This window comes from Pelophylax lessonae, assembly GCF_965119305.1.
Source record: "Pelophylax lessonae genome assembly, chromosome: 1".
Lineage (NCBI taxonomy): Eukaryota > Metazoa > Chordata > Amphibia > Anura > Ranidae > Pelophylax > Pelophylax lessonae.
Window position 1 is genome coordinate 588,296,123 of NC_138768.1, and position 12,578 is coordinate 588,308,700.

A 12,578-nucleotide genomic window follows, 5' to 3' on the forward strand; every position below is an offset into this window, starting at 1 on the left:
TGTATTGAAGTCACACATGAATTCAGCAAAAGTAGCGCAGGAACTACTTTTGTAAAATCGCATGACATCTCCCCAATGTGAGCAAGGGCTAATGGGGACACAGACAACAATAAAAAACTGACAGGTATTCTAATCCATCTTCCCCCTCTATCAAAACTATAAACAAAAAAAAAAAAGTTTTGATTTTTATTTATACTTTTATTTACGTTTTTTTTTTATTTTAGGGTTGAAATTTGTTCCTGTGAGATATTATAACTTGCAATTTTTTTTTTTTTTTTTTTTAAAGAGCACTATTTTCACTGCTGTGAATGTGATTGCCTTTTTCAGTAGATTATATTTTTATAGATGATTTATTCAATACAACTGAAACACCAACCTGCTCCTAGTCTGTGATTGGGGAGTGAAAAATAAGCTGCACACTGATTAGTTAGAAACTCTGCCCTTTCTTCCTGTAAACTTATTGAAAGTTCTGATTGAATGCACTGAGGGAAGCAATATAGTGGTGATAGGCTCAAAGTTCTTACCTTCTCCCAATGTGAGCACTATGTATAGGATTAAAAGGGTTAATGGATTCAGGTATTTATTCTGGTATTGAAAACATTTTTTTTTTTTTTTTTTAATGTAACCTACTTGTTAAAAGGCTGTCTATTATGCAAAATCATTTCTGTATTTTATCCTTTCCCTGACTTTTTTCCCTTTTTTCTTTATTTTATAGGTTGCACAAAATTCTGGACCTTTTTTGCTTTTTATTGTCTGAACTTCGGAAAAAATGAGCAACTACAGTGTATCTCTGGTTGGCCCAGCTCCCTGGGGCTTTAGACTTCAAGGTGGCAAAGACTTTAACATGCCTCTCACTATCTCCAGGGTAAGCATAACTGATATGAGCAGTGTGTGTTTTGATGCCATGTACGTCATACATCACATTGCTTCAGAGTGGTACTGTTATTTATAGTACTGCTTACATGTGGGGGATCAAGTAAAACTGTGATTTACTATAACGGGCACAAGGTAATGACAAGAATAAAGGCATAAAAAAAATAAAAAAATTTCTTGTCCATTAAGGGACACCGGAATTCTGAAACAGCAGGGTTATACTGCTGCTTGCAGCTAATTAGGACATTGACACAAACAAACAAACACCATAAGCCACCTCCAATGTAACCCTCCTCTACCTAGCTTTTATGCTAGGTAATTGGGACACGTTTTCTTCAGCTTTGCTGAAATAAAACCAACTATTTGCTAGCCTTCTTTGCTTCATAGGATTTTTTTCTTGGTGACTTCAGTCAAGATTCCTCACTACATTGCTACTTAAACTGATCTGTATAGCAGATTGGCATTTCTTCAGAAGTACCTGTGGAGGCCCTACTGGGATCCTGCTGGACTGGACATATTCGACTCACCTGAATGTGATCTTTGGGTACTGGGCTCTGCATTGTGGCACTTTCCAGATCTTAGTGTACTGTGTTACAGTGGGTACACAAAATAATCCCCCCCCCCTGTAAAATAATTATATTTTGTTGCTTTGCAGCCTGTAATGAAGAACCAGTTTTTGTTTTATCCAGCTGTATTTAATAGTGCAACTTAAAACATCCAAGTGAAAGATATAACATTAGCATGTCAGAAAAAAAAAATCAAGAACAGAATCGCTGAGTTGGAAAAAGATCACCCTCCTGGGCCCTGACTAGACCATGCAAGTACATTCACCTTTTTCTCCTTCAACCACTGTCGTCATTTGGGTCATTGTCATGTTGGAAAGTAAATCTTTTTCCCATTGACAACTTTCTGGCAGAGGGCAGCAGATTTTCTTCAAGAATTTAATAGTATTTTGCCCCATCCGTTTTTCCTTATATCCCGACAAGTGCTCCAGTCCTCCATCACCCCATAATAGGATATAACCACCTCCATGCTTTACTGTAGGGATGGTGTTCATTGGATGGTGAGCTATATTGGATTTCTGCCAGACATATCGGTTGGTGTTGAGGCCAAAATTTAAATTTTAGTCTCATCTGACCACTTTAAATGCACCTAGAAGATTGAGGCCACATGGAAAAAGGTGCTATGGTCAGATGAGAATAAGATTGTATTATTTGGCCTCAACACCAAACTATATGTCTGGCGGAAATCCAGCAACATGTCTTCATTAGGGCACACTGCACAGGTCTGCTGCCAGATGGGACCTTGATACATACTGCTTTAGTGGCTCTGGGGGCATTTTTACCTGCCATCTCCAGAAGGAAACCACACCAGTAACCCATAACCTGGGACCCCTAACCTTTGCTTGCATATAACATAGCAGCCATACAGACTTGGTAGCCAATTTCCAGTGTCCTCAGAATCATACTCCTCAGCATTATTAGTCTCAATGCAGGATTCAATAGGCAAGTCACAGCACAAACCCACTGACCATTCCACAGCATTATATATTCCACACATGCAATGTCATGATAAGTACGAAATCCTCTTTGCTGCCTGTTTACTACATTCTTGTTACATAGTCCTATTCACGATCACTGCCCATAAATCTATTACTGTGGTATATACTGTATGCACAGGCAACTTTTCTGTTACCTTAGAAAATTTATTTCTTAATGAGATATTGAGGTTGTTCTTTTGTAGAAAGAACTCAAGAGTTAGCAGCTTGTATAATCTGATTCTGGGTTTTCAATTTACTATTTAGAATGAGGGCATTTGTCATTTGGCAAGTAAATGGGATTAGTCTGAATTCATTGGTTCCTAACTGGTAAAAATCGCCTCTCCTGTTCAGTTTACTTTTCCTACATCAATAGGAACATTTGTCAGACATATGAATAATGTATGTATTTTTTTTAAATGCCTTGACGCAAAATGTTTTACATTTTTACTTTTATGTTCCATGGAACAGCCTGCTATTATTGTTTTCCATGTCATCAGTGCTTGCTATAAAGAATTCAGAAGCTGTAAACAGATTAGTTGATCTTGTCAGCTATTCTGACCTCAGAAATCCTCTAGTCTTTGCAAATTAAATGGTTACGCAGTCTTAAAGTGACCCTAAACAAGAAAGTAGGCAAATAATGTTGAAGCTATGCTGTAGGTCCCCCACCTGCATAGAACTCATGAACTCCTGTTGCCTTACTCTGCTTTTTCAGCCCCATAGGGATAGACCTACTTCTAACTTAACAGTGCTTGGACCTGGCAAAACTGATAATCAGCCGTGTTGGATTTTGTTGTCACGTAGCCAGTACTAAATTTTTTTATGGGATTAGGCTAGCACTCATGGTATCTTCCGAGTGCGTTTTTTTTCCTGGTTAAAAGTTTGAAAGCTTGTTGGATGACATGATCTCACGTGGAAGTACCCTTGCACAACTGACCATCATTTTTATATGTGAATATAAATAAGAGGACCTATGTAGCGGGGTCCTTAATATACATAATCAATAAATCAAATAATCAATAAAAATGAACCAGATCATCTTTAATCAGTATACATAAGTGAAACTATGGTCTTGCTTAAAAAAAGCTTTCATTCAGAACAGCGTTATCATGCTGATGTAGGATGCCCTTGCTTGCAATAGTGTGAGATCTCAACTGGTGCGGTATTGTCACAGCTGATTCACAAACCTGTAGTTTTTAAATCGGCACCTGCCCATACATGGTTTTGCTTTTTTGATTGACAGCACTTTCATCTGTTGCTGAAATTCTCACACTGTGAGCTGCAGTGTCTGGGAAGGGGGAGCATGTGAGACACAAATGAAGGATTTAGTTCACTTTTTTACATTTTTGCTCCACACAGTAATTAGCCATGGGACCCATTTAGACACGGAAGCCTTTTGATGTGCTTTAAAGATAATAAAGGGGGTACAAACCTCACTGTGACAAATGCTGTTAGGTAACATATATACAGTTTCCCTTTTTATAGCAAACCTGTGCTTTGCCCATGTTCTGAAAAGCAACTGGTTTACCCCAGCAGCACTTACTCGCCTTTTCTTTGCTCCTTGTCAGTCACCAGGAGTAAAGAAAATACCATGTGACTTGGTGCATATAAATGTGCTGTTGATTAGTTCAGCACTACCACATGAGGGTTGGCGAAATTTCCTAGTCTTTGGTCACCTTCGATTGGAGAAGTTTACTCAGGGTTTCCTTTCTTCACACCCAGCCCCTAAATAAAGTTGTGGGAGAGTTAAGGTAAGTATGTCTGCATTTGATAGTGAGATCTTTGATAAAGCGGCATTAATTGGGTACACTTAATGAAAAATAACACCTACACACAAGTATTAAGAATAAACCTAGTTCTCTGACTTAATACATGGTGGAAGTTACAGCAATGGAAGATGGTAACTGATAGTTTCAGCAAAATTAGATTCAGTCCACTGGATATGGATTTGGAGATGTAGTAGTCTAGTTTCAATCCAGTTCAGGTTTCCCACCATCGCAGACATGCTGCACTCAACCTATAGAGACATAATCTTGACATTTTACTGGTAAAATATATACAGTATCTCACAAAAGTGAATACACCCCTCACATTTTTGTAAGTATTTTATTACGGTATATCTTTTCATGTGACAACACTGAAGAAATGACACTTTGCTACAATGTAAAATAGTGATTGTACAGCTTGTATAACAGTGTAAATTTGCTGTCCCCTCAAAATAACTCAACACATAACCAATAATGTTTAAACTGCTGGCAACAAAAGTGAGTACACCCCTAAGTGTAAATGTCCAAATTGGACCCAATTAGCCATTTTCCCTCCCTGGTGTCATGTAACTGGTTAGTGTTGCAAGGTCTCAGGTGTGAATGGGGAGCAGGTGTGTTAAATTTGGTACTAGAATCAAAGAAAACAAAAAAGGGCGCACCGACCTAGCGCATTATCCTCAGTAGAAGGCTTTATTTATGTAACCATAAAAAATGGCTACTCACAGACGTAGATGAATTGTATTGTTTTTAAGTATATGGTTTTTATTTTTATTTTTATGCATATGGTTTTAATTACACGTATATACATTTTTAATATTGTATTGTACTTACATGATCGATTTATGCCACTGTATACCACTAATGATGTAATGAGAGGGAGTGTCGTGGTGCTCTAGCCACCCCCCCGGGGGAAGGACACTCCCACCTGGGGGTAGGGACTGGATCAGTACACCGCTACTTAAACCAAGGAGATAGCCATGACACAGTGGCTCTGAGGAAGAGGCTAGGCCTCGAAACGCGTCAGCTGTCATCTCATCGATTATGAACGATTGTATGGACTACACCCGGACATTGGAGCAATCTAGCTTGATATGATGTATTTTCATCTACGTCTGTGAGTAGCCATTTTTTATTATTTTTTATTGTTACATAAATAAAGCCTTCTACTGAGGATAATGCGCTAGGTCGGTGCGCCCTTTTTTGTTTTCTTTGATTCTAGTACCGGTGGACTACCCCAGTCCGATATGGGCAGCAAGACTTAAGCCATTTGAGACGCCAGTTGTGAGTCCCGTGAGGAGTGTGGTCGAGGGGTTTGGATACCAAGCGCAGGAGGAGGGTGGTCACACCCTATTGGTTTTTGGAGTGTTAAATTTGGTGTTATCACTCTCTCATACTGGTCACTGGAAGTTCAACATGGCACCTCATGGCAAAGAACTCTCTGAGGATCTGAAAAAAAGAATTGTTGCTCTACATAAAGAGGACCTAGGCTATAAGAAGATTGCCAAGACCCTGAAACTAAGCTGCAGCACGGTGGCCAAGACCATACAGCGGTTTAGCAGGGCAGGTTTCACTCAGAACAGGCCTCGGCATGGTTGACCAAAGCGGTTGAGTGCATGTCCTCAACGTTATATCCAGAGGTTGTCTTTGGGAAAGGGGTGGGGGGGTCAGCCTGTCAGTGCTCAGACCATATGCCGCACACTGCATTAATCTTGTCTGCAAGGCTGTCATCCCAGAAGGAAGCCTCTTCTAATGATGCACAAGAAAGCCTGAAAACAGTTTTCTGAAGACCAGCAGATTAAGGGCATGGAGTACTGGAACCATGTCCTCTGGTCTGATGAGACCAAGATAGACTTATTTGGTTCAGATGGTGTCAAGCATGTGTGGCGACAACCAGGAGAGGAGTACAAAGACAAGTGTGTCTTGCCTACAGTCAAGCATGGTTGTGGGAGTGTCATGGTCTGGGGCTGCATGAGTGCTGCCGGCACTGGGGAGCTACAGTTCATTGAGGGAACCATGAATGCCAACATGTACTGTGACATACTGAAGCAGAGCATTATCCCCCTCCATTCGGAAACAATACAGAAGGGCAGTATTCCAACAAAACGACCCCAAACACACCTCCAAGGTGACCACTGCCTTGCTAAAGAAGCTTGAGGGTAAAGGTGATGGACTGGCCAAGCATGTCTCCAGACCTAAACCCTTTTGAGCATATGTGGGGCATCCTCAAAAGGAAGGTGGAGTACCGCAAGGTCTCGAACATCCACCAGCTCCTTAATGTCATCATGGAGGAGTGGAAGAGGACATCAGTGGCAACCTGTGAAGCTCTGAACTCCATGCCCAAGAGGGTTAAGGCAGTGCTGGAAAATAATGGTAGCCACACAAAATTGACACTTTTTTTACCAGTTTGGACATTGTTACTTAGGGGTGTACTCACTTTTGTTGCCAGCGGTTTAGACATTAATGGCTGTGTGTTTAGTTCTTTAAATGTAATGGACTGGCCAAGCATGTCTCCAGAACTAAACACTTGAGCATCTGTGGGGTATCCTCAAACGGAAGGTGGAGGAGCGTAAGGTCTCCAACATCCACCAGCTCTGTGATGTCATCATGGTGAACTCCATGCCCAAAAGGGTTAGGGTAGTGCTGGAAAATAATGGTGGCCACACAAAATATTGGCACTTTGGGCCCAGTTTGGACATTTTGACTTAGGGGTGTACTCACTTTTGTTGCCAGCGGTTTAGACATTAATGGCTGTGTGTTGATTTATTTTGAGGGGGCAGTGAATTTACACTGTTATACAAGTTGTGCACTCACTACTTTACATTGTAGGAAAGTGTCATTTCTTCAGTGTTGTTACATGAAAAGATATAATAAAATATTTCCAAAAATGTGCGGGGTGTATTGACTTTTATGAGATACAGTGTGTGTGTGTGTGTGTATATATATATATATATATATAGATATATTATATCTTGCTCTCTAAGCATTTGTCTCAGTCACAGCAGCTGTGCATGAAGCCTTGAAGGATTGAAATAAATCCTTACCATAATTCTATTTTATAAAAAGCTGTTGGCTATGATACATTTTTGTTTCATCTCAATTTCAGAGATACTACTTACTGTTGGCTATAAGGGAATAGCTACCAAATATAAACCTGAATATTTACATATGAATGATTGTTGCAATTGGACATCACAATCAGCTCAAGGTACTGAGCCACTCTGATCAGCTCTGTACTTTTGTGTCAGTAATTTGAGCTGTCTACAGTGCTGCTTCTCCGTATGAAAGTTGCAGCTCTCAAAGTCACAGCCAGCAGGAAGTAAAGCCAAGACTGTACTATCTGGTATGAAAAGTGAGTTGTACACCACATAGAAGCAATCTATACAGACCATAGCAGGAGTAACTTTTGTTTTACTCCCCAATCCACAAACTAGTATGACCAAACGTTTTCTGCCTGGGGTTCTGCTTTTAAATATTATGTTGGCTTTTTCATTAGCCATTTTCTTGTTTGGTTAAACTTGGATATTAAAATAATTTGTACTGCTTAGGAGTAGAGCAACAAATGCAATTCTTCCTTCTGTTTTTTATGTATGTTTGACCTTTTTTTATCATGGTGCCTAGTTGTAGATTTATATTCTATTATAGAATTTTAGAAAAATGCTTATTCCAGTACACATAAAATATCTTGTGAACGAGTATGGCATATCAAAAACCGCAAACCTTTAAAAATATAATGTTTTATGTGGGGGGGGGGGGGGGGGAAGAGTGATAGTAAGGGTGTTGGCTTCATTGGGTTAGCGTGACTGTATGTATAGTTTCTCCACCTCTTTGTATATAGAGCATACCCTTTGAAGAAATCCTAATTTGTCCTGTACAGAGGCTGTGACTCAGGAGGATTTCAAAGCAACTGAAAGGCACATTTCACATCTGACACAAGCCTTTCTAGAGCCCTTTAAGTCCTACGGCTATAGACTGTGTTTCTTTTTAGGATTGTTAGATAGTTAGATAGTTCCTGCCTTGTCACTTTGGGGTTTATTTACTAAAGCTGAAGAGTACAAAATCAGGCTCACTTCTGCATAGAAACCATGATTGGTTTCTATGCAGAAATTGGCCTGATTTTGCACTCACCAACTTTAGTAAACACAGATAGCGGTGAAGGTGACAAAGCATATGTCGAGGCAGAACTAAAAAAATGCCATCTCTGGAATGCATGCACATTTACCCATATTTTATCTCTTTAAACATGCTGCATGTATAGAAAAATAGTTGCTGGCGTGCCAGAAATATAGTGTGCTCCTACCTTCCTCTTTGACATGACAGCAACATGTGGGACAAGCGGTGCTTTCCCTGGGGACAACTCTGCTGTGTCTGGATTGCTAACCCACTAATCTTTTCCTGTAGAATTGTTCTTTGCTGGTGACATGTTACTGCCTTGCTAGCAAGTGAGATTTGTAGCTAGGGAGTGATTCCATTAGGGTTTGTGTGTTGTTCTGTTGCTGTTGATGTATTGCCAATGGCAGAATCTCCTAATGTTTCTTTGAAGATAACTCCAGGTATGGTCCAGTTTGGCCCAATGCAAGTATGCATATCCCATACCCGAGGGAGTGTTGGGGGATCTGACAGTCACTGTAGTGGTGATGCTACTGCAATGATTGCCTCAATACTCTGGGTCCTATGCAGAGCAGCTGCTGCACAGCATACTGACAACAGGAGGTTGCTTGCTCAGCACTAGCTTGCTTGCTGCTATTTATAGAACACCTTTTATATATTTTTTTCAATGAATACAAGGCTTTCTCTTATTGAATGAGATGGAGAATTTGTTTAAAAAAAATAACAAACTTGTCATATTTACCTGCTCAGTGCAGTGAGATAGCAACTCCTCTACTCGGGTCCCTCACTGGCACTCTGGGCCCCTTCCGCTAGCCAAGTGCCCCGAGAGCAAGCCACTTGTTGTGGGGGCACTCGGGCGTGCTCGCCGCCCGAGCTGGCTCTCTCCATCCATACGATACAGAGAGCACGGCTCAGCCCCACCTTCAACCCCACTGGCTGTGTTTGACAGCAGTGGGAGCCAATGGCTCTTGCTGCTGCATCCCAGCCAATTAGGAGGGAGAGACCCGAGAGACCCTTGGCTCTCGTGCACATCATTGATCGGGCTTAGGTAAGTGTTAGGGGGGCTGAGGGGGAGCTTCACACTAAAGGTTTTTTACCTTCATGCATAGAGTCCATAAAGGTGTAAAGCCTTCAACCTTACAACTACTTTAAGATCGTACATGGGGTTAAGATTTAAATGTGCAGGTTACTACACAAACCCATCCATGCACGCAAAATAAATTTGGAGAAGTGGGGTAGCGTTGATGAACACTTTTGTGTCTCTTCTCAAGTCTAAATTGTGCTGAGGTGTCTATTGGATGATGAGAACCAAATATGCACCAAGGATTTTTTTAATGCTGAAAAGATGTTTTCCTTTTTTCTTTTTCATTTTATTGAGGTTGTATTGTTCTACTAGTTTGTAGAAGTAATACGTATTCAGTGGTGTTCTTCTGTAACTTTTTCTATATAAGATGTAAAACTGTAATGGCCAACTTTGAAATTCCATTCAGCTATTGAAGGCCCTATCAAACTGTGCTTATGTTTTATAAGCTCCCTTGGAAAGCTGTATTTGTATGGAACATGGCAGAGATAAGAAGCAAAACACTGTTCAGCTGCTTGTGGTACTTGGCTTGTACATCTAAGAGCCTGGAATGAATGGGAGCTAGTTCTGTAACATCTGCTGACTTTCATCCTACCAGTAGAGCAAAATGGGTGTCCCTTCCTTCTCTGTGAAGTCCCAACAGATAACTTTTATCTTTTTATCCAGCACAGTATCGGGACTGTTTTACGCCCATGTGAGTGAGATTTCTTGATCAAGTTGCAGTCTGCTTCTCATGTGGCGTATTTCTTAAGTTACACTCTACTTCTAATATGCAAGAGTTTGTGTGCAAGGGATCATGGACAAATAACAATAGTTTGGTAAGCATCTGTCCCTGACGACCTATTGTACCTATATCCGTTAAAATACACGCACACCTAAGAAGTAACTAGGTCCTATTTTATATTGACCTAGGGCTACTTTTTAAACCCAACTGAACTTGTAGTTTAAAGCTGAACTACACAAAAAATACCCTTTGCGGATGCTGGGGCCGCTAAAAGCGTTAAATCCTTAAGTCTAGGGGTAGAAGGCATAAGATGAAATACCTATCGTATTCTTTGCTCCAGTAGGCTTTCTCCAAGCTGTGCAACCAGTCCTTGAAGCCTATTCTGTAAGGCGCTCCAGTCATGGGTTGCATTTTACTGTGTGGATGGTGAGGGCCCACTCACAACCCAGGGCCTACCAGGCATTTATACCTTGTAGTGCGGGGGTGGAGGGGGCACTACAAGGTTTCCCATAGTTCAGCTTTAAATCAAGTAAGGTATACTCTACTCCCAAGTGCATTAAAACAAAAGGTGTATTAAGTCTTAAGCTGGCTACACATTCTACAATTTTCTTGTTCAATTTCCTTTAGATTTACCTTCAACTATATAGTGCAAGGTCTGCCTGATTGCATACAAATTGAAAGGGTTTGTTTAGGTTTGACCTCATGTTATATGATTTTGGTAAATATAAAGGAAAATTGTACAAGAGAATTGTATAAGGTGTTATCAGCTTTAGGGCTGGTTCACACTGGTGCAATGCCAGACATCGCATGTGATTTGCACTGAATTGCTGTGCAGGTCACATGCGAACTATATGGCTGAATTCGCATCGCATTCGGACCGAACTCCTGCAGGACCCTTTTTTTTTTTTTTTTTGCCCTCACCATAATCCGATCGCATGGGTGTTCACACCGATGCGATCTGATTCCTGTCCAATTTCAGTTTGCATTGCAAACTGATCTGGGAATGTTATTAACTTTGTATTGACATCCGCAGAGGGCAGTGTGAACCACCTGCGATTCAGATGCGATGTGGCAATCCGCACTGGATTCGCAAGGTTTCCCGTGAACCCGCTATCTGTGTGGAAGCAGTCGTTTCTTTTTAGAAGTCTGACACTCCCCTGTCAATCCCTGCTGATTGGAGAGCTAAAACGGAGCAAGGGCACAGTGGACCTCTGCAGAAAGACCACTGCTTCTCAGAGAGCAAGGGAACTCCTCTCTAGCATGCTGGTAGGAGATAAGCTTTACTACTTAGGCTGTGGCTGCTTCATACAAATTGTGCATGGATTATAATACTGCTCAGAAAGTCCCAATGCAAGGGCTAGGCCTTGTTTAATGTGCAGCCAGTTCACACAGTGGTGTGCGTGAAAAATACTGGATGCAAAACCTTTTCTCAGCTCAAGTGTATAGAACTAAATGCAAATTCTAACAAAAAACACTGCACACCCATTTTGTTTTGATGAACCTGAAATATTTGAGATGATAACTGAAAATTTAGTTAGGCTTTATGCAAAAGCATATGGAATTTATGAATAAGTTTTTCACTCCTACAGTAATGTACCAGGCTGTGCCTGATTGTGCTTTTAATTGATATCTCTCCGTTATGCATATATACAGGCAAGGAAACTATATATATTTTTTTTTATTTGTATTTCCATTGGTAATGTTGATATTTTGTTTGGGTACTCCTAATTGGTACAGTATTCAGAATATATTATGTGGGTAATTATTCTTGTTAAATAATTATAAACCATGTCTAGATCTTTTGAAGTCTTAAGAAATGCTTAAGAGTTAACAATGCTGGCAGGAAACTATTAACATTGGCTTTCCTAGAATTCTTAAGTATCTTTATACGTAGCGGAGGAAGGGCCTTCTGATCATTAATTTCCTTTTCCTTTCATTATTTGGGATCTGTTCCCAGTAGTCACTTAACCAATTTTTGACCTGGTTGTGTAGGCATTACATTATAACAGCTGTTTTGCAAATGTTTGGGGAGAAATGCAATAATGCTTATTTTGAGTGCCAAGTGTACTAGTAATTGTTTACTTTAATATAATTACATATATTTTCTATTTCCTGGGACAAGGGTGATATAATATGTGTGTGTAGAAATATATATATATATATATATATATATATATATATTGTAAAGTTTGGGGGTTCTAGCTCCACCGGATTGAGTGCCCAACCGTTTAAAACATAAACAAAAAGGCTTTATTTCAGCAAACTTAAACAGGCTTCCAGCAGTGCATAAATCAAACACAAAATAAAGTCCGCTTTTCTTCAGCACAAAGGAATAAAGCAAGAAAAAGGCACATACGGTTTTGTGGATGGGTCTTCACCCCAAGGTTTGAAACAGTCCTTAATAGACCTCTCAGCAGCTTCCAGCAAACTTGCAGCTCCTTCAGACAGGTGCAACCACCAAACTACTCCTCCCCCACACTCACCTATTGC

At 40.3% G+C, this 12,578-nt stretch overlaps 1 protein-coding gene across 1 annotated transcript in view; it reads left to right on the forward strand.

The window, feature by feature from the left end:
• Positions 1–725: 725 nt before the first annotated feature.
• Positions 726–12,578, forward strand: part of LOC309544253 (PDZ and LIM domain protein 5-like) — a 318,724-nt gene continuing 306,871 nt past the window's right edge. The window contains exon 1 of the mRNA XM_082243155.1: positions 726–865. Within this exon, the coding sequence (XP_082099281.1) occupies positions 770–865 (96 nt within the window). The 5' untranslated portion in view covers positions 726–769. The remainder of the gene's footprint in view (positions 866–12,578) is intronic.